This window comes from Myotis nattereri, assembly GCF_964212035.1.
Source record: "Myotis nattereri genome assembly, chromosome: 19".
Taxonomy (NCBI): Eukaryota; Metazoa; Chordata; class Mammalia; order Chiroptera; family Vespertilionidae; genus Myotis; species Myotis nattereri.
Window position 1 is genome coordinate 6,911,368 of NC_138095.1, and position 24,443 is coordinate 6,935,810.

Sequence of the window (24,443 nt, forward strand, 5' to 3'; positions counted from 1 at the left end):
GTGTGTTCAAATCCTAAGCCTACAGGTGCCGAGTCAGACCTGAGAGTAGGCAAGTTGGGTTGCATCTGGCTCTCTCGGAAGATTTTGAACCAACCTACCTCCCGACCACAAAACAATGGCCTCGGTATATTTTTGAAGAACACAGCCGAATTCGATTCAGCGTCATCCCAAACGGCAAACAAGCCTGCTTCCCTGGCCAAATCGGAACTGGAGCTGGATTTCGGAAAAAATGAAGGAGAAAACCTTTCCTTGAGCTCCACGCCTCAGCGGGGGTCCCCCGCGACCCCCCCAAACCGGGGACCTCCGCGGCGGGGCGCCGGGTGGCGTCCCAGCGCGCCACGCTCCTCTGCTCCCGAACCGCACACCCCCTTGGTGCCGGCGCCGCTAGGGTTAAAAGTTACCTCTCGGTTTCTTCTGCCTGCAGCCCCCCCCCCCCTCCCGGGGCCGGATGATGTAACCCCCCTCCTCAGCCCTCCCCGCCCCCCTCCACCATGTGACACTTTAATTAATAATAGCGCCGTCAGCACAACAAACGCACAACACAAGGAGAAACTTGGTGTCCAGGGGAGGCCCCCGGCGGCTGGAGCGCGGCGGAGGCAGGCGCAGAGGCCGGAGGCAGAGGAGGCGAGGGGCGGCCCGAGCTCGGGGAGGGAGCGAGGCGAGCGGTCATGTGCCCGTGCCCCCTGCACCGCGGCCGCGGCCCCCCGGCCGTGTGCGCCTGCAGCGCGGGGCGCCTGGGTCTGCGCTCCTCCGCCGCGCAGCTCACGGCCGCCCGGCTCAAGGCGCTCGGCGACGAGCTGCACCAGCGCACCATGTGGCGGCGCCGCGCGCGGAGCCGGAGGGCGCCGGCGCCCGGCGCGCTCCCCACCTACTGGCCCTGGCTGTGCGCGGCCGCGCAGGTGGCGGCGCTGGCGGCCTGGCTGCTCGGCAGACGGAACTTGTAGGAACGCGGGGCTTCTTGGTGGGGCCGGAGCCGAGACCCAGCCGGAGCAAGCAACAGGTACGCGAGCCGGCCAGCGAGCGCCAGGGCGCGGCGGCTGGGGGCTGGAGACGCTGGGCTGGCCTGGGAGCCGGAGAGCCACAAGTTGAGCTTCCTTCCCTTCCCATCTCCTTCTCCTCTGCTTCCTTCTCTCACAAGGATCTGCGTGTCCCTCCTATCCAGCCCCCATCTCTCCTTCCACGTGTCAGGCCCACCGTTTCTGTCCCCTTCTCTTTGACTCCTTCAGCGCATCTTGCCACTACCTCCAGTGGGGTGGCCAGGGGAGGACTTCGGCCTCCACACCCCCCACCAGCCGCTCAAATCAACACACAATACGAGAAAAAAGTGTGCTTGCTGTGACAACGTAGTTACAAGCCACGCCAGATAATTATAGTCTAGCGCTGTTTCAAGACAAGTCCCCCATCCTCTTCCGAGCCGCCTGGCGGTCCTAAGTCGCCACAGTCTCCATCAGCTCCACTCCAAGCCCGGTTCCTCCTCTAAGTGTCACTTCTCCACTTTCTGTTCCCCAGGCTCCCGCGCCCAGAGCGCATCTCCATCCTTCCTCCCTCTCCGGGTTGCTAGCTGGCGCTCTTTCTCCCCGAGGCCCGCGCACTTGGCAGTTTCCATTCGCGTTGGCAACTTCTTCGCTGCTTCTCCAGCGAGGTGTCCCGTGTAAGGAACGTGGCCCACTCTTCACCAGGCGGTTGGAGTTGGGATGGAGAAGGAGATGCCCCCCGAAGTGGGCTGGGGTCGGAGGCTCTTCGGGAAGCTCCCTGGGGGGGTGGGGGGGGGAAGCCTTAAGGAAAGAGCATTTAGTGAGCTCCCAGATTAGGAAGGGAATGTTGGAGACCCTGCTAGGCACTGCGCGGTGGTGGGGGTGGGGAGTGAGTAGTGAGCACCTCGTGTGTTTGGTACTAGTGGGATAGGTACTGATCACCTACTGTGCACTAGGCCCGTGGGGTTGGGGAAATTATTGAGGACCAGCTGTGCGCCTGGCACTGAGTTAGGCGCTTCGGGGGAACAAACGTGTAAGGAACGTCGTCTTTTCAGATTCTGGAATAGAGAGGGGAGCTGCAGAGAATGGGGTGGGGGAATCAGGCTGAGCCCACCATAGGTGAGTCTCGGGCCAGAGGGTGAAGGTCGAAGGTGAGAGAGCCAGCCACTCTGGGATGCCGAGGCCCACTGATGCCGAGCCACGCGCTGACACTCTGGGAAGCTGGCGCGGCGCCCGCAGGCGAGGCCCGAGCGTCTGCGCCCTCGGGGAGAGGCGGCAGCCGGAGCGTGGGGGGTGGCAGCGCCCCGGGAGCTGCGGGGGTGCGCGGGGTGTGAGCCGGGAGCGCGGGCGACAGATGTCTCGTGGGCCGGCGCAGCCCGGGCGCTGGTGAAGAGAGGCGCGCACTTCGGGGGCACCCTGCCCGGCTCCCGGAGGTCCCATCCGCGATTACTCCTCGGGAGAGGGGCTCCCTCAGCCGGCAGCGGCCAGGCTGAGGCTGCCAAGTCCCCAGGGGCCGAAACAACATTTTTGGACCGGGCGCAGGGAGCAAATAAATAAATAAATAAATGGAGTGGAGAGAGACCCGGAGCTTGAAGCCCAAAGCGTGGGATTTGGAAAAAGGTGGAAAGGAAGGGAATGAAAACAGGCGGCGAGACGGGGAAAGAAAGGAAGGTCGGGGAGCTGGAGAACAAGTGGCAAGATAGCGGGAAAGTGGGTTAGAAGAAAAGATGGAAGGAAGCGCCAGCCAGTAGAAAGGGGAGGAGGCTGGGACAAGGCTTCCTCCTGTCTTGGGGTCCAGGTGAGGTTCGGGAAGGCGCTTCCTTCCCAGGACGGGGCGGTGCGGGATGCTGGGCAGCCCACCCAGGGGGCGGGGAACCCCGGAGCTGGGCCTCTCTGTGCGCCCCGGGCTGGGGTGCCCCCAGGACTCCAAGGAGGAGGTGGCGCGGGGCTGTGGCGCTTCGCTCGTGAGGCGGTTTAGAGTTTATTTCCCCTTCAAGCCCTGCTTCTGCCCCAGAGTTCCCTGCTGCGTCCTGACTTAAGGCCACCCCCTGCTCGTCCCCCAGCCACGCATCCTCCAGGAATCTCACGCCTGGGGTGCCCTGACCCCAAGACGCACGCCCCTTTCCTCCAGTGCCACCCCTCACTCCCTGGGACGCCTGAGCTCCCTCCCAGCCTTGGTTCCTAACCAAGGGACTGGAGTTCTCTGCAGCTCAGACTTTTTTTGTGCTTTTGGCTCAACTGGGAGACCCATCTTTCCCCAGCCTCGGGTAAGATAGGAAGAAGTGGAAGGAAATCCATAGGAGAAAGACCATTTGATGAGTTCTGTTTGTGGTCCTCTCCTCTTTTCCTACCCTCCAAGAGAAGTGGGGATCCTCATAGGATAGTTTAGGGGGTTCAGGGCACCTGAGCCAACCATATAAGGCAGACACGATTTCCCTTAGGCATTAAGGGTGGGCTTAGCTGTATGCAGGACAACCGTTTCAACAGTCTTGTTTTGGGTCTGTACTGTGAGCCAGCAATACTTTTCTCAGAGCTCATTATAAAGGAAAATCCTGGATGCCCTAACCGGTTTGGCTCAGTGGATCAAGCATCGGCCTGCGGACTCAAGCTTCCCAGGTTCGGTTTCGGTCAAGGGCATGTACCTTGGTTGCGGGCACATCCCCAGTGGGGAGTGTGCAGGAGGCAGCTGATCGGTGTTTCTCTCTCATCGATGTTTCTAACTCTCTATCCCTCTCCCTTCCTCTCTGTAAAAAGTCAATAAAATATATTTTTTAAAAAATCCTGGAAAAGAAACAACCCTGAGACTCAGTTTTCCCATATGTAAAATGGGGACAATTATAGTACTTAATGCATAGATGTTGTCAAGAGGGTAAAATGAATTCAGACATAGAAAGGTCTAGAACAGTGCCTGGAGCATCAGAAGGGGGATATAAATGTGAGCCATCATGATTATGATTGTGTATTTACTATTTTTTCCCCAAAGTAGACATTTTGCCGTAGTCATTGCTGGCAATTCCACACCATTCCTACTTGCCCCTTGAAGAACTAGGGCCAGATGGGCCGGGATAGTACAGAGATTAAGAGCTTGGATTTAGGGATCAATGGAATGGGATTTAAGTCCCAGCCCAGGAACTTGCTGGCAGTGTGACCTTAGGTAAGAACCATAACCTCTCTGAGCCTTTTACACTGGAGTTGTACTCTGGGGTTGTTGGGGGGATGGTAGGAGACCATCCACTTAAAGAGCCCAGTGCAGTGCCTGGCACTTCCATCACTGAACAGAGGATGCTCTGAAATGGTTAATGCCATCCTGATGGTTTCAAAGGGGAAACGGGGGCAGAGAGAGTCCACCTGAGTCATTCAAAGGATCAGAGGCAAAGTCAGAAATGGGACTGGAATTTCTATCTTTGAGCACCACTCCCCATCCCCCTCTGCCCCCAAGATGACTTGTGGGTTGCAGGGGATGAGAAGATACTGGGTAGCAAGCAGAGGCGGGTTAGTGAGCCTTGAATTCCTGCAATAGAGAGAGTCCCTTTCTGAGGGATCCTCGGGGAGGCTCTTAGGAGGCCAGGAGGAGGGAGGGTGTGATTTACCCAGTCATTGCTCTAAGATACAGGAAAGGGAACAAAAGGTGCTTTATGGTGAGTGCTGGCTGGCAGAGGTGTGGGAGGGAGGAGAAGTGTGCCTTGGGAGGGGGCAGGGAGGGGGAGAATGAAACCAAGGAATCCTCCTAGTAGAGGGGCCAGTGGACTCTTGCCTGGGGCCTAAGGAGAAGGGGAGAAAGGTGGATTTCGCAGGCCCCAGAGGCAACAGGGGTCAGGGGCAAGGCAGATAATGGGCCAGCAGGAGCCTGCTTTTATGAATTAATGAGGGCCTGGCCCGCCAGCCAGATTTGCTAACTGGTTCTTGGCAGGTACTTTGGGCATTAAGTGGTTAAACCGGGAGGCACATCCCCGAGGCCTCCCTCCTGTGGCTGCACCTCTGCCAGCATTACTTTTAGAGCTTGAAAGCTTAGGCGAGTGGAGGGAGAGAGCGGAGCAGAAGGAGACAGCTGTTGGGAGGAACCCCTGGAAGGGGCCAGATGTACAGCCTTCCTGCCCACATGGTCTCTTGCCTGCAGTCACCCGCTTGCCTGGTGAGAGGCCAGGGCACAAGCGCCTGAGCTGTGGATGTGAGAACAGCCACGCCCGGGGATAATTAAATATCCCCCCACCCCCACCCCATGTGGGCTGGGTGGACGTGGTGACCACACCTCTGATTTTTTAAAAGTTATCTACATTGGGGGTAGGGAGGAGTGAGTAGGAGCTTCTGTTTCCCCTCTGGTCATCACCATATGTGATGATAGGATTGCCCCTTAGTGTCCCTAGCCCCCAACGACTTGCTTGTCACATAGTAGGTACAGAAATCCATGAATCAGTTAGGAACTATGCGAGACAGGTATTATTGTTTCCCAAGTCCGGCTCCTCTCATTTTTTCACCGAGTGGCTATTGAGTACCTACTGTGTGCAGGGCACTGTGGACACAGGAAGGGCCAAGACACAGAAGCCCCTGCTCTCATGAGGCCTACATTTTAGTGGGAATAAAGTGATTAAGTCAATAAAGATTGTTCTGGTTATTATTGCTGTGGAACCCATTGCTCCAAAACTTAATGGCTTAAAACAACTACTTGATTATGCTCATCATGTATGATTATGCCCATATATTCTTTGGGGTAGGAATTTATAAAGGCATAGCTGGGGCTCCAGGCTGACTGGGGGCTAGAGTCATGGGGTGGGGAGGGATCTTCATTTACAGATCTGGCCGTTGATGCTGGGTGCTAGCGGGGACTGCCAATCACAGCACCTACACTCAGCCTCCTCTTGTGGCCTGGGCTTCCCCACAGCATGGTAGCCTCATGGTGGTTGGATTCTGACCTGGTGATTCAGAGCTCCAAAAGCAGATGTCTTGGGGAGCAAGTGGAAGCTGCTTGGCCTTTTCTGACCCAGCTTCAGAAGTCACTTGGATTAGAAGCAAGTCACAAGACTGCCCATCGGGGAGTGGCAAAGTCCTATAAGAGTGTGTGAGCAGGAGATACTGTTGTGGCCATCTTTGGATTATGCAGCCCAACACAGAGATCATTTCAGAAAGTGCCGAGGGCTCTGAAGGGAATCCACGAAGGTAATGTAATAGGGAGGGCCCAGGGGACCCCCCACCTGCAGCGGTTAGGGATGGTCTCTTTGAGGAGGAGCCAGGGTACTGGTGACTGAATGGCAAGAAGGAGTCAGGCATCTAAGATGTGCAAGGTGTTCTGGGAAGAGACACTAGCACACCCAGTGGCCTGGAGGTGAGACTTTGCAGGGTGTGTTTGAGGAAGAGAAAAATGAGCAGTGTGACTAATGCCCTATGAACTTGGGGTAGCAGACATCAGAGGGGTAGGCGGGTGCTAGATCTGTCCATGGTAGGTAGGGAGGTGGGGTCCTAAGTGCAATGGGGAGGAGGGGCTGGGGAGAAATCCAGGTTCAGAGAGGCTTTCATAAGTAATGGGATTCACAAACACTTACAGTACAGGAAGAGACACTTTGCAAGAGAATCCTATACAATGGGGCCTTGACTTACGAGTTTAATTCATTCCGAGACCGAGCTCGTTAAGAAGCTCGTTAACTCAAATTACTCTGTCAACTCAATGCAAAAAATCGGCCGAGAGACAGCTGGTATCTCAAAAAAACTCATTAGTCAGGACACTCGTAAGTCAAGGCCCCACTGTATAATAAGAGAGGGATATGCTAATTAGCCCAGATATGCTAATTAGTCACAACCAGTATACAAATTGACCATCACTCCAACACACAAGATGGCCGCCCCCATGTGGCCACAAGATGGCCTGCAGGGGAGGGCAGTTGTGGGCAATCAGGCCAGCAGGGGAGGGCAGTTGGGGGTGACCAGGCCTGCAGGGGAGGGCAGTTGGGGGGGGACCAGCCCTGCAGGGGAGGGCAGTTGGGGGCAACCAGGCCGGCAGGGGAGGGCAGTTGGGGGGGGACCAGCCCTGCAGGGGAGGGCAGTTGGGGGCAACCAGGTCGGCAGGGGAGGGCAGTCAAGGGGCAATTGGGCTGGCAGGGGAGCAGTTAGGCATCGATCAGGCTGGCAAGGGAGTGGTTAGGGGGTGATCAGGCTGGCAGGCAGAAGCGGTTAGGGGCAAGCAGGCAGGCAGGTAGGTGAGCAGTTGGGAGCCAGCAGTCCTGAATTGTGAGAGGGATGTCTGACTGCCCGTTTAGATAGGGCCTAAAGATTGGAGAGGGTGCAGACTTGGCTGAGGGACACACACACACTCGCGCACAAATTTTGTTCGCTGGGCCTCTAGTAATTAGATATGAAGCAGTAAAAGAGGATGCAACATTCCATTGTCATGATTTGCAAACATGAACTGAGCACCAGCTCAGAGCTGGGCAGCCGGATGCAAAGATACAGAACCAGTCTCGGCCCCTGACTTTAGATGCTCCTTGACTTCAGGGACAGGAGGCCCTGGCTCTGTCCGACCCTCTCCCCAGCCTCTCAGTGGAAGTGAACTTGCTTACCTCAGGGCACTCGGAGCACTGTGGATACTGGCTGGGTCTCCATCACCTAAGAAAGTTTTCCTTTCAACCCAGTAATTGTCTTCTCTCCCTCCTCCTGCCCTAAACTGGTGCCTGTGCTATGAGGTAGGGGGCCTTGGTTTTAGCCCACCTCAGCGAGATGCATCCTTTTCTTACTGCTGGGTACCCAGGAAAACAGACAGCTCCTTTACCCCCCTGTGGAGAGAAAATTGGCTGCCCCATGGGGTGTTGTCATCATTGAACCTTTATTCCACAGGCCTTAGACTTGGACAAGATGGAATTGAATTGCTTGGGAGACTTTATGTAATATTCCTTTTTTTAAAAATGAAAAAATACCCTTTCTTTGACTACAAACAGTATTGCACGTTCATTATTAAATATTTGGGAAATGCCGAATAAAAGAAAATTGTAGTCAATTGTTTTGCTCTCACCACTCATTCATTGTTATCATTTTGATCCATTTCTTCCCAGTCTAAAAATGCACTGGTAGGCACTTTAACAAATAGGATCACTCTAAATACATTCTCTGAAACCGGGCATTCTCATTCTATCCTGCTCCTCCTCGCCTCATATTTTCTCCAGCACACTTCGTAGAGGCTGCTTAGCGTTTCATTATTTGGGTGTTCCATCCTTTAGCCTCCCAGTCTTTTCTTTTAAAAATGTTATTTATTGATCGATGAGAGAGAGAGAGAGAGAGAGAGAGAGAGAGAGAGAGAGAGAGAGAGAGAGAAAGGATTCCACTTATTTATGCATTCATTGGTTGATTTTTGTATGTGACCTGACTGGGGATCGAACCTGCAACCTTGGTGTATCGGGACGACACTCTAGCCAACTGAGCTACCCGGCCAGGGCCCAGTCTGCTCTTGTTGGACGTTTAGATTGTTTCCAACCTGACAAAGAACGTCCTCATGTACAACTCTTCGGGCACATCACAGATGATTTCCCTATCATGCCCACCAGTGGGACTTTGCTGTCAAAGCTTATGTAAACGTTCTTTTAGCGTGAAGGTTGTCTAAAGAGTAAGTTGTGTGCTAAAGGTGCCAAAGGGCTTACTAGACAAACATGGTCATTTGCCCCCATTTCTCATTCATGCCACCGGCCTCTCTATGTAATGTGGTTATCAGCTTGGCTCGCGAGTGGGCTGTTACCACCCTCAGCTGAGTCCGTGCTGCCCTTTTGTGGGATGTTCTTTGCGGATGGCATCTCTAGACATTGTTGCCGTGCGTATGAGGACAGATGACTCCTTGCATGCCTATCCCCATGTCAGCGAAAGGCTCCAAGCCACAGCCATGTCACCAGGGTTCTCAGAGCTCCCCTGCCTGCCTGGCTGTCCCTGCCATCATGGGACGGCCATGGCCCATGTTCATCTGAGATCCTTGGGTCTGGCACCTGGTACTTAATTAATACTATCGGATGCTAACATGTTGCTGATGGGAAAACTCAGACAAGGAGGGGGCGTCTTCAGAGTGGGAATGTGTCAGGGGCAATGCGATGGATTCAAGAATCGATACCATTTGCTAAGACAGCCCGGATTGAAAATGTTTAGCCTGTTGGTACACCATAGGGCCTAATTTTTGACTCAGGAAATGTAACCACTGGTGACTTATTATCTATCTTACTCACCCAGATTTCATGCTGAGGCAGGACATCTGGGTGGAAGGGACATGAACTCTGGAGTCGGGCTGACTTTCGAATTAGGCCCCACCTGCCCTTTCCCAGCTGTGTGACCTTAGGCCTGTCCCTTTACTTTCTCAGCAGCTTGAGGGACATCACTGATGTTTAGGAAATAGCAAATGATGGTGTTGTTCTTATTCGGTGTGAAATTCAGTCCACGGGTCCAAAGTGATAGGGTGGTGGGAACGCAGAGACTTTTCTGGACCTTTGGCATAAAGCAGTTGCTAATTCTGCTTCTCCCACTCCGTGGCTGACCAGCAGCATCTAAGCCACTGAACCAGGGCTGCTGACCCTCCAGGACAGCACTCCCTCTCCTGGGAGACACTGGTCCCACTGCAGCACTTGGCGTGGTGACCTGCACCGTGCGGGCATTCACCAACTACTGAGTGGAGGAATGGATGGATGAGTTTGGGGAGGCCTCAGGGAATTTGGGAAATTACACATAAAATCGGCTGATTCCATACTCCTGTTTCCCCTCACTTGAGAGAGACACCCTGGCTGTGACCTGATTCGTAGAAGACCTATGACCCAAAAGGTCACCATTCTAGAAACACAGCCAGAGCGATACAGGACTTAGAGACCACCTGACCCCATTCCCTTCCCTTACAGACGGGGAAACCAAGGCACAGAGATAGCTGCGAGGGTTAAGATGAGGTGGGCTGACAGCCAGTTAACTCTACAGTGTCTGAGTATAAGCAAGGGCTGACACCTACCTATCTCCCAATGGAACTCGACCTGCAGTTGAATTTTGTTCAACTTGCAAGTTCCACCCCCCAACTCCCTGCCAACACTTAAAAACCAGGCAGGTTTCTGGTACGAATTTTCATGTAGAAGACTGTACTTCCAGTATTTCTTGGAGAAATGGAAAGATCTGACAACCGTGAGTTTGTATTTCCACGTGGCAACAAGACTGGAGACGAGTGTCCCCTTTAGATGGGACATCAATGCTCCAGTTACCCCGATCCCTCCTGGGTGCACGTTACTGGGCCCCATGCATCCCAATTTGCGACCTGATTTAGGTACCACCCTGCTGGACATCCCTTGATGGCACCCACACCCACACAGGTATCCGGTTTTAAATAAGTGAGATCATACTGCTTATGTTTTGTCACCTGCTTCCTCCCCTCCACTGATATTAGGTTGCTGAGATCTTCCCATATCAACAAGGAAAAGTGGTCATCATCCTTTTTCATGGCTGCATAGTATTCCATTGTTGGTCACCTCCTTAAGGACATTTGCCTGTTTCCCATTTTCTGATAGTATAAACGAGGTATAGTGAACATGCTTGATTAGACAACTTTGAAAAAAAAAGTGAGGTTCCTAGAAGTGAAATGATTGGGTCAAAGAATGTGCCTGTTCTGTGATACGTATGGCAAGATTACTACCCATTGGATCTGGTGCCCAATCTGTGCTGAGCTGCTGCCTCCCCTCTCTCAGTGCTTTTCCTTCCAGAGTCAAGTGTGTTTGGCATTGAAGGCCCATCTGCCATAACCTCATAGTGGGCGGGAACTATGAGTTCTCTGGTTTCTCTCCATAGACTTTACGTAATCAATAACTATTCATGATAGCATTGATAACTATTTACTGATAGCATTGATAACTAGTCACTGAAAGTATTGCTAACTATTCATGGTAGCATTGATAGCTACTCATTGATAGCATTGATCATTAATGAGATGGCAGGGGGCTGGGCAGAGGGGAGCAAAGACTTCTTCCAGGAACTGCCAAACGGCCCCCTCCTCTCTTACACACCTAAACCAGGCTTCTGCTCCTCCCGCCCCCTCGCCACAGTCTTCGCAGGCCCAGCTTCCTAACGGACAACGTGAGCTACACAATGGAGATTGAAGCAATGACCCAGACCAGAGCCATCTTCTTCCCTCTAGGAAGGCTCTACATGGAGAGCTCTGTCTCCATGAGTCTTAGGCACCAGGACCGACCCCTGGTGCCGTCAGAACTCTATGGGCAAAATCAACCCACCGAAACCAAAGATGGGAGAGGGGGAAGTTGCCACCATTACTCGTGCTCACTTACTCTCATGCAACAGGCTGAACTGAGCACCTACTGTGTGCGGGCATTACGCTGGGCTCTGGGGGCCTAATGATGGGGTGGGGAGGGACATGGTGTCTGCAAATGCCCAGAAAATATTCTGGGAAGATTAGAATGAAGGGGGCTTTCCTCTTATTTCTATCTCCTCTATTGTTTGAATGTGTAACTTCTCCCTTGTGCAAAAAAAGAGTATTTTTTTTTTAAATTAAAAATTGCGGCCTCTTAGGGGAGAATTCAAGAGTCCTAACTCTCCTCGGATACAGGAAAAAGGGAGTGAACCTCCTGCTTCATCTAATGCGGCCGTGGGGGCCACAGTCGCTGCTTTCAGCGCCCAAATGCAGCCCAGGGAGGTATGACCTTGTGGCTCCCCCCCTCACACCTCCCCCTGCCCGCCCGCCCCCTCCAGACTGTGGTGAACAGTGGAAATGGGACACTTCTTAAAGGGGTTTCATAAATGTCCTCAGTCATGAGCTTTGGTTGTGAGTCAGCATTGGAGAAAGTTCTTTATGAGCCAAGTTTAAGGAAAAAACATCCCAGGAGCAGGACAGTGGTTCATAGGGGGCAGTGGACTTAATGTTTTGAAAATAGTTTCAAATTGTACAATTATTATTTGTTCCTTGCAACAAACTAACAAAAACAACAGAAAACCCAAAACAAACAATACAGAAATATAGAAAGTAAAACTCCCTTTACTCCCCTGGGGTCACTTACAGTCCAGATTTTATAATAACTAACAATAACAACAAAGGCAGACCTACTATGTGCACAATTTCATATATCTATATCTATATATCTATATCTATATCTATATCTATATCTAATCTATATCTATATCTATATCTATATCTATTTCTATCTATATTGATTTCAGAGAGGAAGGGAGAGGGAGAGAAAGACAGAAACATCAATGATGAGAGGGAATCATTGATCGGCTGCCTCCTGCACACCCCACACAGGGGATCGAGCCCACAACCCAGGCATGTGCCCCAACCTTACATCAAACCATGACCTCCTGGTTCATAGGTCGATGGTCAACCACTGAGCCTGCAGGCCGGGCTAGCCTCAGATGTGCTAATACTTTCAGTCCTCACATCAACACACTGAGATTTGCTATTATTCTCTCCCCTTTTCCATAAAAGAGAACGGAGGCCCAGAGAGGTTAAATAACTGGCCAGAGTCACACAGCTTTTATGCGTCTGAATCAAGACTCCAAGTCAGGCCTCAGGCTCCAGGCTGTGCTCTTAACCATTGCAGTGTTCTGTGTCTCTGCCACACCTTTTTATGTGGGGACACACACACACACACACACACACACTCACACACACACACTCACACACACACTCACACACACACACACTCATTAATGGAAAACCAATCTGGGATTGTGCTATTTGGCCATTTGCTCTTTTCAATGAAGAATCATAACCATGTTTCTGTCTCGGCATATTTGTTCATTTACTTTTAAAATTTTTATTTATTGATTTTTAGAGAGAGAAGAAGGAAGGGGGGGGGCATTGAGTTGTTATTTCACTTGTTTATGCATCCGTTGGTTGATTCCTGTATGTGCTCTGACTGGGACTGAACCCACAACCTTGGTGTATCAGGACCAGGCTCTAACCCACTGAGCTACCGAGCCAGGGTGTCTCAGCATATTTAGATCTACCTCTTTCTGATATGCATGTAGCGTAATTTGTTAATCCAGCCTCCTACTGATGGACACGTGGGTTGTTTCCAAATTGTCTCTATTACAAATAAAGTTGGAGAGAACATCCAATTATGTAACTACCTCTGTGGGCTAGATCCCTAGCCTAGGGTGTCCAATGTAAGATCCCCAAAAATGTATGCACAAGCCCACTCCTGTTTGTGGGACGTGGTGGAATGTGTCCACTGGCTGTGGAGTGGGGAGCTTTTGATGTTCATGTTTCACTATGGACACCAACCTGTAACCAACACATGCGTGGGCGTGGGGATTCTTCCAGGCAGCAGGCTTGGGAACCTCAGAGTCATAGGCTCAACGATGTACAGGGAGGAAAAGTGAAAATCAGTTGCTGGTCCTTCCTAGTTTTGCAAGAAAATGCCATTCTTTTGGTGGATGAAGCTGATCACAGCTTTAAAAATACCATTTTTCAAAACACACACACACACACACACACACACACACACACACACACACAACCCATTTTTCCTCACCTCTTCTGGTGCCATTGTAATGTTCCCTTCATCATGTGCATTTAGCTCACATTTGCCTCTTCCATTTCATTTAATGGAATCATACAATATTTGTCTTCTCCTGTCTGGCTTCTTTCTTTTAGCGTCATGTCTTCAAGGTTCACCCATGCTGTAGCATGTGTCAGGACTCCGTTCCTTTTCATGGCTGCGTAATATTCCACTGTATGGACATACCCCAATCTATGTGTCCATTCCTCAGTTGGTGGACATTGAGGTTGCTTCCACTCTGCGGCTGGTATGGATAATGCTCCTATGAATGTTTATATTCAGGTCTTCGTGGGGGCACATGTTTTCAGTCCTCTTGGTTATGTGCTGTTTTTTAAAGTTTGGAGTTGCTGACTTGGATCCCCGTGACCATCAGCTCATGTAGACAGTGAGTCCACTGTTGCTAATGTAGATGGTGGGGTCTGTGTTTAGGACTCATCTCTTAAGTGCAGTCACATGTATTGGGTTGGGGTCCAAGGAAGAGGCAGAGAGTACACCCAAACTGAGTAATCAGAGGAGAATTGACCCAAGTGTGGGCAGGGGTTAGAAACCAATGACGGATAATGCAGTGCTCACTGCTGGGCTGGCAACACCCCTTACGTGAAGGGGGAAGACGAGGGAATAGGACCTGGAGCCTGGAGAGGGGTCTGGGGCTGAACCAGAGAACCACCTGGCAGGCACTGAGCCTGCTGCCCTGTCACTGCCGTCTGCTGGCGAGACCTGGCAGGAAGCCAGAGGCCAAGGGCGCCTGCTGGTGCGGTTCATATAGGTCAATATCCCAGACGTTTTCCAATTTGGAGAAAATAGGGTGATCTCTCTCCCACTTTCTCTTCTAAACCACTTGGTTTGCATGACTCACATGGCAGTTCTTATTCCACTTGCTTTAGAGTAATTTGTGAAATGTTCTTTTAAAATATATATTTTTATTGATTTCAGAGAGGAAGGGAGAAGGAGAGAGAGATATAAACATCAATGATGAGAGGGAATCATTGACCAGCTGCCTCCTGCATACCCCCCTCCCCCCACTGGGGATCTAGTCTACCACCCAGGCATGTGCCCTGACCAGGAATTGAACCAGGTTCATAGGCCAACACTCAACCACTGAGCCACAGCGGCCCAGCTGTATGAAATGTTTTTATCTCCTCTGTTAATTCGCAGCTCCTGCTAACTCTCCAACCTCATCTCCTCTCCTCCTCCTCCTCCTTCTAATATCATTCACCTACCACAAAATCCACCCCTTTAAAGTACACAAGTCAGTGTTTTTTGTTATAGTCACAGAGTTGTACAACCACCCCCACCCCCCATCCTGATAATCAATTTTAAAGCATTTTTGTTTCCCCAACAGAAACCCTGTACCCATTAGCAGTCACTCCCCAATTCTTCCCATTCCCTTCAGCCCTAGGCAACCACTAATCTACTTTCTGTCTCTAAACATCTGCCTCTTCAGGAGATTTCATTTAAATGGAACCATACAATATTTGTCTTCTCCTGTCTGGCTTCTTTCTTCAAGGTTCACCCATGCTGTAGCATGTGTCAGGACTCCGTTCCTTTTCATGGCTGCATAATATTCCACTGTATGGACATACCCCAATCTATGTGTCCATTCCTCAGTTGATGGACATTGAGGTTGCTTCCACTCTGGGGCTGGTATGGATAATGCTCCTGCGAATATTTGTGTACAGGTCTTTGTGGAGGCACAAGGTTTCCATTCTCTTGCATATGTGCCATTTTGTCTGCCCTGCCTGGGGTGCCTCATCTTATCTTGGCTAATTCCCTGGCCTCCTTCAGTGCTCAGCACACATCTGCCTCTTTCCCTAAGGAGCTTTCTCTGCCCTCCCTCCCTCCCTCCCTCCCTCCCTCCCTCCCTCCTCCTTCCCTCCTCTTTCCCTCCTCCCTCCCTCTCCATGAGCTCCCTCTCCTCCAGGCTCCTATGTTTACCCAGATTGCATATTCTTCACATGCACACACGCTCATTATCAGCATCTGCCCATCTCCATCTGTGGGCCTCTGAGCCCCTCAAGGGCAAGAACTATGTCACTGGATCTGTAACACTTAGTATGGTGCTTGCCCCGTTTAGCAATGAAGGAATGGATGGATGGATGAATGAGTGAGTGAGAGCAGAGACCGTCCCACCAGTCTGCCTTGAATATGGGTTTATGAAATGAATAGCAGACCCCCTGCCCCATCTGGAGCAGCACAAAGGTAGCCTGACAATGCAGTCTCTCTTTTAATCACAGAAGATACCTGTGCAAACGTTCGGTCTGAAAACGAGGGGTGTGTGCGCACAGACATGCGTTTAGGGAAGGCTGCTATGTGGACAGAGCTTGAGGGGTGGGGAGAGCACCCAGACTAGCTTTTGGGGGAACCTTTCCTCTTGAAACAGAGCCTTGTATCTAGCAGCTCTCGCCCCTCCCCCTCCCGACATACAGGCTGGCTGTGCAGAAGCCCAGGGCGCTGACGTCATCCCCAGTGCTGGCTGCACGTGCCTACTGACCGACATGCCAATCTTTATTTCTGCAGGTTGGTGAAAACCCTGTGTCCTTGGAGAAAGCTGGTTCCTGTTTTCCTGAGGGGGAGCCCAGAGCTTGAAAGGCTGCGCGCGGTTGGCACTTCGAGAAGGAAGTGGGGAATACAGACAGCGCCTGGAGCACGAGAGCATCGCGGAATGGGACTGGGGAAGCCCTTTGGGGATCCAGCTGCAGAAAAGACACCCTAATGCTATTTACATACAGCTCTCTCTATATATATAAAAAAAGAAAATACGAATATTGCTACTCAGTGCATGCCGTGTGGAGGACGTGGTCCCCTCCCTTCTCTGCACCTTCCGATGTGAACTTGACTCTTTCGTGTCTGGGGCACCGGAAGAGAGATGCCTCCTGTGTCCCGAGAAAAATTGCCAAGACTGGTGGGGATTAGCCTCAGAGCCAACCCGCCGCCTGGGGAGGGATGCTGGTGGAGTCAGAGGTGACATTGCAAAAGGCAAAAGAGAAAGGCAATATGTTTATAAAAAGTGCGGAGGACCGGAGGCCAGTGGGTAGGGGCGGTCTGGGATACCTCCACTTCCAAGTCCTGACAAGTCCTAGCCCCTCTCTCTGTCCCTAAGATAGAGCTAGCCCACTGTCTCTCATCAGGACAGCTGGGGGTCCCCCTCTGCCTCTGGGGTCGCTGGTGCTTCGTCTGAACTTTGCCGGTGCTAAGCGTGTGTTCTCGCGGGTGCTGCCTGGGTTTTCTGTTGCCAGACCTGTGAGGCCAGGGGACAAGAGAGATTTCCTTTTTGCTGTTTCGGATTCTTTTTTTTCTAAAAGGATGAGGGGAGCGTGCAACGTGAGAGTCCCTTTCTCTTTGCAGGGACCAATATCCAGAGGTGTGTGGGGGCAAACCTTGAGGCCAGGGAGGGAGGGCGGAGGGGAGGGAGGGGATGGCAGCGAGTGGCCTGCTGGTCGCCAGGTGGAAAGCTGACCTCATATATGACTGGTTTGCTGTCTCCTCCCACCCCGGGGAAAAGTATCCTGGCGGTTCAGCCCACAGCCTCCCCCACTCCTCAAGGGGATTTCAGGGCTTAGGTTTTATGGCTTAAAAAGCCAAGACATGGCTACGTTCTGGTCAAGGGTAACTTAGGAGCAAGGTACAATGGGGAAGGGCGCGGGTCATTTAAATGAAATGCACCAGCATCTCGCTGCAGACTGACAGAGGGTCTAATTTCATGCCCCTCCCCCCCTCCCCAATAAGCTCCTATTTTCAGAAGTTTCTAGAAGGGCTAAAAAAAAAAAAAAATGTGTGCTGAACTGAGACTTGGCTGCAAAGACTCTTCAGGGAACAATGCTTATTTTTTTGCTTCCAATTTAAAAAAATCCAACAAAACCAGGTATTATTCCTCTGTGCAGGCTATCACACGGCCGTTTTCAAAGCTGGGATGGTGAGGGGCCAGGCGGGTTGAGTCATTCATTCTACAAGGCTGGATTTGTAGGTCACCACCCAGGACCGACGGGCAGGGGGTGCGCTGGGCTGGTTAGCAGACATGCTTGCAGTTCTAAGAAGCCGGCGGAGGGATCAGCCTTGTTCAAGTTGACATGAGGCTGAACGGGAATCATCCCCCATAGGCTTTGCTGAAAATCATCAGGTCCTTTACAATGAGGGACCTCTGTGCGCTGCTGCAAGCTGGGAGCTGGCTTTCTTAAAAAAAAGAAAAAAACTTAAAAAAAAAATCCACGTCTGATGTTTCCCTAAATAACGCTTTAAAGAAAGATGCAACGCGAGTTGCCGAAGGGAGGGCACCTCCCACCCTCACCCCCAGACTTGTTAGCTTCCGTGGCTGGAGCCCTCCCCGCAGTGAGGTTTACAGGGGACGGGTATGTGGGCATGGTCTGTGGAGAGCGGCAGGTGGCTTCCCCACCAAGCCGCCACCTTAGGGAAGGCAAATGCATGATTAGAATGATGGGAAACACGGCCTCTGCTTTTATGAAGACACCAGAGCCTGTCCAGCTCACCCCCTTTGGGGGAGCGATTCTTCATGATTGTAGTCATAGCCAGCACAGCTCCCTGCTGTTTTTAGGCTACCCCAGAGTGGGGGCCTGTGACCACCTGGACACGGGGGGGAAGGTCAGAGGGTCCCCTTTTCAACCCTGACTTGCCTACTAGCTCACGGCATGTCCGCTGGAGGATCCAAACTCTGAATGCCGGGGCTGGCCGTTGGGGCCATTTTGATTTCGATGAAGCCACATTGCTGAGAGAACTGGGCACCCGTGACCTCCTGATGGAACTTTGCAACCAAGTCCCTTGTACATACCCTCTTGTATTGTTAGGAACCGTGTATTTACCGAGTCCTGGCTTTTTTCTTGCATATCACCCATGTGAGTGCACTTCTCCGCTGCCCCGGTTTTTGACAAGGGGTTGTTTTTAATGCTCGTTTTTATATGAGATTGTACTTCTTGGTGGACATTTGTATCAGGAAATGGAAGCATGGTCTATCTGTATATATTGCCTCCACCGCCTCTCCTGTTGCATTACTGGGATTGCATGAGATAGTGGGGTGGTGTTTTGTGTGTTTTTTTTTAAAAAAAAAATTTCCCCAGTGTGCAAAGTGCTGGCATCATTTCTCCCGCTCCCCCGCCCCCCTTTTCTCTGGCTGCCAAGGAGCCATTGATTTTGATTAGTTTCACTGTAGAGCGTCTGTGAAGAGAGAGGGAAGGAGGGAGGCTTTGGAATAAATTTTAGAAAAGACCTCATATCGGGTTTCGGCAGACAGCAGTGTGTGTGTGTGTGTGTGTGTGTGTCCAGGCAGCGCAGAGGGAGGCCTGTGAGATCATTGTTTAGGTAGCTAACTGCATAATGAGGTGAGGAGCCCACGGTAGGGCCTCCTCCTTCCTGGTGGTGGCTGGCTGGGTACTGTCAGAGGGTGGGGGCCAGGAGCCATGGGGATTGGAGCCTCTGGGACTTCAACGTACCAAAGCTGTTCCATTCCTTTCTGGAAGCTTCTCTCCCCTACCCCTCCCTCCTCAGTACAATACGATCTCTTTCCCCCTTTTCAAATTTTGGGTTCCGTTTCATATTCCCTTTGGCATAGATGTGGCTGGAGGAACAGGTTTCTTTGGGGGTGCCCATTTGCCTCGTTGGCCGCTGTCCATGGTCCTGCGCCATCCGCGGCTGGGAGAACCCAATCCCTTTCCCCCCCTCTTTCATTGGGATACTGGAGACTCCTTTCCCACTTCTTCCAGTGGTCCCGTTTTACAATTCTTTTCTATTTTGATGAAAAAATGGTGATAGGAAAGAATACTGTCACAGAACAATGGAGCTGTGACTTTGATTTCATAATTCATGTATCTGATCGCATGTACTCCCAGCTCTACTTCATTGTTTCTCACAGCGACAAAATACGACGTCCCCGCGCTTGTGATATTGGGGGAGTCCTCCCCTGGCCCCACACAAGCATCTTCTGGGACACTAGTTTGCCACTGTGGACTTTCTGAGTGTCCACCGGGTATCGGAAGCTGCAGTGATCAGAATATGGGTTTTGTTGATAAGAATTCTTCTTCTAAATGTTCCCTTAAGCCCCCCTGGGCCAATCAGAGGGTCAGAAGCTTTGGGGGATAAGGGGGCGGAGGCAGGATAGACACCCTGTCCTAGTCCCATGGGAACTGATAGAAAGAGGAAATTGACGTCCAAGGGTCCTTTTAAAACTTAAACTGAAAGTTCCTTTTTGTAATTTTAATTTGTTCAATCAAAACACCTCTTTATCGAGCACCTATGATGTGCCAGGTTGTAAAATCCCATCTGGGAAGAGACTTATTAGTCACGGAGGGGCAGCCCTGCTTGGAACACGATGCTAAATGTCCCTTCCCAGGCTGGTTCACAGTTTTTAACAGATTTCTCAGGTCATCATTGTGACCCCAAGCCTTGCTGGCAGATTGTTCTATAGTATTTTTATTTACTGAGCGGCCACACTATCATGAAGGCGATTAAAAAGCCCGTGATCTCAACTCACTCTCAATGCAAAGAGACTGGTTCTCGCTGCTTCGCTCAGCAATGAAACGAGAGCCGCCATTTACGGACAGCTCTCCGCTCCAAGCCGTCTGCCGAGTGCTTTACACGTGTCCCCCTCGGTGATTCCTCACTCTGGAGGTCGGTAGTCATCGTTCCCATTTTACAGGTGAGGAAACTGAGTCTCAGAGAGGTTACACAAAGAGTGAAGTGGCTGAGCCAGAATTTGGACTCAGGTCAGTGTGACCCTCCCCCCCCCGCCCACCCCCTCCAAGCCTGTGAGCTGACTGCAGGTCCCAAGGCATTGCTAGTTCAAGGGCAAGCCCAAGTCAGGGGTGTGAAGGGAGCTGGGGAGCCTGACGTAGGCCCACGGTAAAGTGTTGCATTTGGGGACACTGCAGGGCAGGCTGGATGGTTTAACTGGGGTTTTATGCATTTGTCCCCTGCCTTTTGCGTTCCTGGTTTCTATCAGGGCACTGGGAGGAGCATCCAATTTGCAAACAGGACCTGTTTGACTTACTCCCTAGGACATGGGAAGCTTTTCTTACCTCCTTCCTGCCCCCTCCCCCACCCGATCCCCAAGTTCCTCCCAAGGTCCTTTGCACTATGAGCCCCCGGAGCCTGTGTGTGTGGTGGGGATGGCTGTGGGGTGTTTGGAACCTCGGTGAGGCCTCCGGCTCAGCCGGAGAGGCAATACGCTTGGGGACGTTCCATTCTGGGTTCTGACCTTGCTGGTTCGTTGGCTCTTTTGTAAGAGGAATTTCGTACCTTGGAGACGCTTTGTACATATTTGTAATGACTTTATTAAAAAACTGGTTGTGCGCTTCCAGCGAAAGGCCTTTGCGTTTTCATTTCCTCGTGGAAGGCTGGTCCCCAAAGACTATGGGAGGATCTGGCCGCACAGCCCAACCTCCCCAGGGGCAGAGGGAGGGTCACACAGTCACTTCCCTTCTCTGTCTCATATTCCTGAGAACCCACCGAGGGGAGGGTTGGCCTAAACCAGGCGTGGGCAAACTACAGCCCGTTTGAAATGAATAAAACTATTCAAAAAAAAGACCGTACCCTTTTATGTAATGATGTTTACTTTGAATTTATATTAGTTCACACAAACACTCCATCCATGCTTTTGTTCCGGCCCTCCGGTCCAGTTTAAGAACCCATTGTGGCCCTCAAGTAAAAAAGTTTGCCCACCCCTGGCCTAAACAGTACCCTTGGGCTGGGCAGCCGGTTGGGGGAACTTGCCCAGTGGTTCATGTTCAAGGTCATGCACAGAACCATCAGTAGGCATGTCATCATGTGGATAAGCTAATGAGCCTGCACACTGATATCTCCAACGATGGGCAAATGGGGCCACTCTGGTGGGGCACTTCCCCCTGCATTTGCCTGGTCTGAGTGAGATGTACCAAGAGAGCAAGTTCTAGTCTCTTCCTTGGAACACTGGGTTGAGGACAGGTTGTTTTCTAGATAACTGACTCTCTCTTTTCCTTTAGGGACCCACCGCTCCCCCACTCTCAGTCAATGTGACTTAGAGCCATAGATGCCATCCTCCCACCCACCTCTGTCCCCACTTCCTGGGCTCACCACCCTACCCAGGCCTGGCCAGACCGCCAAGTCCCAAAGGCTAAATGAAAGGTGTGGAGACAAGTTAACCAGTCAACCTTGGACTGGAGATCTGGGAAGCTGGTAGGACGTAAGCACACAGCCGCTGGAGGTCATTTTACTGCCACGTGGGACTGGACTGCCTGCAGATCCAACACTTCCAAGGAAAACAGCATTGAGGGCCGAAAAGACATGATTTTGTTTTTTAAAATATATTTTTTATTTATTTCAGAGAGGAAGAGAGAGATACAAACATCGATGACGAGAATCATTGATCGGCTGCCTCCTGCACACCCCCCATTGGGGACCGAGCCCGCAACTTGGGCATGTGCCCTGACCAGAATCAAACCGTGACTTCCTGGTTCAGAGGTCGAAGCTCAACCGTGGAGCCCCGCTCGTTGGGTCAGAAAGACATGATTTTAATATTGTCATCCGAGTCTCTGAATCCCGCTCTACCTGAAGCCCATATTGTTATAGGAACCACATTAAGTCCTTTTATTGAAGCCACGTTTGAGTTGGTTTTTAAGTAATTGCAACCAGAAAGTTCTGCCAGATGACGTGTTACGGTGGCTTCACAGTGTTGCCCGGAGAGGCGTGAGTTGTCACCTGGTGCTATTACCACTGAGTCTTCAACAACTCGGGTTTGAGCTGAGCGGATCTACTGATACACAGTTTTTCTCAATATTGTAAATGTATTTTCTCTTCCTTATGACTTTCTTAATAACACTGTCTTTTTTTCTGGCTTACTTTAAGAATACAGTATATAACACATATAATGGGCAAAATATGTGTTCATCGGTTATTTACATTATCCGTAAGGCTTCCAGTCAATAGGAGGCTGTTAGTAGTTAAGTTTCGGGGAGTCAAAAGTTACAGGTAGATTTTCTACTGCACAGGGGGAGGGTTGGCACCCCAAACTGCCATGTTGTTTAACGGTCAACTGTAATTTACAATTTAAATATCCATCATAATCCATCAATGGAAAAACTCCTTAAATCAGCCTCTATGTTCTAGGTCCATGCAGCCTATAGCTAACCACTGTGGTGGGCACTGTAGGTGTCATGTCCACATCCCTTCTACCAGTTCCATGGACCTGGACCTTTGTGGCACCTGGTACCTTCAGAGAGTCGGGGCCTCCTCAGTGGAGACGGAAAGGTGCCCCCTGCCCCTAATCACCCCATCGCCAAGGACTGAGCGTGGAATCACAAAGACCTCAGGGTGGGACGACTCTGAGATGCTGAAGCTCTAAGGCCCCGCCCCAAACCGTGAGCTGTGCCTTCTTGGAAAGGTGCCTTCTTGCTTGGCCTCTCCCCGTTCCACTCATTCCCTTACTGGTTTCTCCGGAAGCGCTTCCTTAATAAATCACGCGTCACTCGATGGGGCTGCTCTGGAAAAACCAACGTCAGGTGCCACCCACTGCACCAAGCGCTTCTTTGCATTTCTCCCCAAACGGTTCCACCTGGCTCACGAGGCGACCGGAGACCCAAGACCAGGGACGTAAGTTTGGTGGGCAGATGTTATTTATTGGCAGAAGGGAACGTAGGACGTTAAAAACACCGAAGGCGGCTCTGTTTGGCCCAGAGCAAAAGCACTGAAAGATCCCAGCCTCGCTTCACAAGTCCTGCTCCGGCCGCGGCTCAGCAGCCTGGAGGTCTTGTGCCTCTCTCTCTCCTCTGCGGAAGGTGATGAGTCTGTGACATCCAGGCCCGAAGCTTGCCTTTTCACCCCCTTGATCATTATGCCGGAGACAGTCCGCCTTAAGAGGGCTGTTTCCAAGGACTTCCTGGGACTCGAGTCAGTGAGTCATAAAATATGAAGAGCAGGGTACTCCGATCTGATCTGACGTTGGGTGAATTCTGCTCAAAGTAAAGGAGTTGCAGAGCCAAGACGGGGAAGGCAGAGAGGCACCGTTCTTCCCGTCCAAGAGCGACGCTTGGCAGCTTTTGCTCTTGGGCCGGGGAACACATTTGGCCTGACATCTGGAAAACCCTGGCCTGGCCACTCTTCCTCCCTAGAGCTGAAGTTAAACCCTCCCGCCCGAGAGGAAACCTGGAGAGGGTTTTCCCTGGAGGGTAAGGGACCCATATATAAAATCCTTCGCTCAATCATCGCACCTGCCCCCGAATGTCCCCCACATGCGTCTGACACTTAAAACAAAAGATTTTTAAATTGATTTTCAGACCTTTGTGGCACCTGGCCAGATGGGCCTGGGCTGGAAACAGTGCACACGGCTAGGAAGGGAGAGTGAAAACCACCGACGTGAGAGGGAAACATCGATCGGCTGCCTCTTACATGCCCACCCACCGGGGATCGAGCCTGCAATCCCGGGCATGTGCCCTGGCTGGGGATCGAACCTCTCAGGGCACGGGACGATGCCCAACCAACGGAGCCACACCGGCCAGGGCCACAGGGGACACTCTTTATAGTGTCAGGGGCATGGCTTGTTTTTGCAGACTGTCCGAGAAGTTTTGTGTGTGCGTGGCACGAGTGTAACTGACAAACCAGTGGTGTATTCACTGGTTATCAGCATCCTGTTTCCCTGGTTCCTGCAGACGACACACTGGGCTTCCTCACTCTGGAGATGGCTACAGGGAGGTGAAGTGGTTTCCCAAAGTCATGCCAAGTTTAGAAAAATAAACTAGCAAACAAAATACAAACAGACTCCAAGGCAGAGAGCAGGCTGACAGCTGTTAGAGGGGAGGGGCCGGGGGGCCGGATGAAAAAGGTGAAGGGATTAAGCACACAAAAAAATCAACTCATAGACACAGACCACAGTATGGCGATTACCAGAGGGAAAGGAAAGGGGGCGGGGGGGGGGGGGTGGAAGAGGCACAGGGGAGATGAATGGTGATGGAAGGAGACGTGACGTGGGTAGTAAACACACAAGACGATA

At 51.6% G+C, this 24,443-nt stretch overlaps 1 protein-coding gene across 1 annotated transcript; it reads left to right on the top strand.

The window, feature by feature from the left end:
• Positions 1 to 656: 656 nt before the first annotated feature.
• On the top strand, positions 657 to 18,546 carry HRK (harakiri, BCL2 interacting protein). The gene is made up of 2 exons (XM_081114081.1): positions 657 to 1,000; positions 15,995 to 18,546. The coding sequence occupies exon 1, from the start codon at positions 669 to 671 to the stop codon at positions 942 to 944; it is 276 nt and encodes a 91-aa protein (XP_080970207.1). The 5' UTR covers positions 657 to 668; the 3' UTR covers positions 945 to 1,000; positions 15,995 to 18,546.
• The last annotated feature ends 5,897 nt before the right edge of the window (positions 18,547 to 24,443 follow it).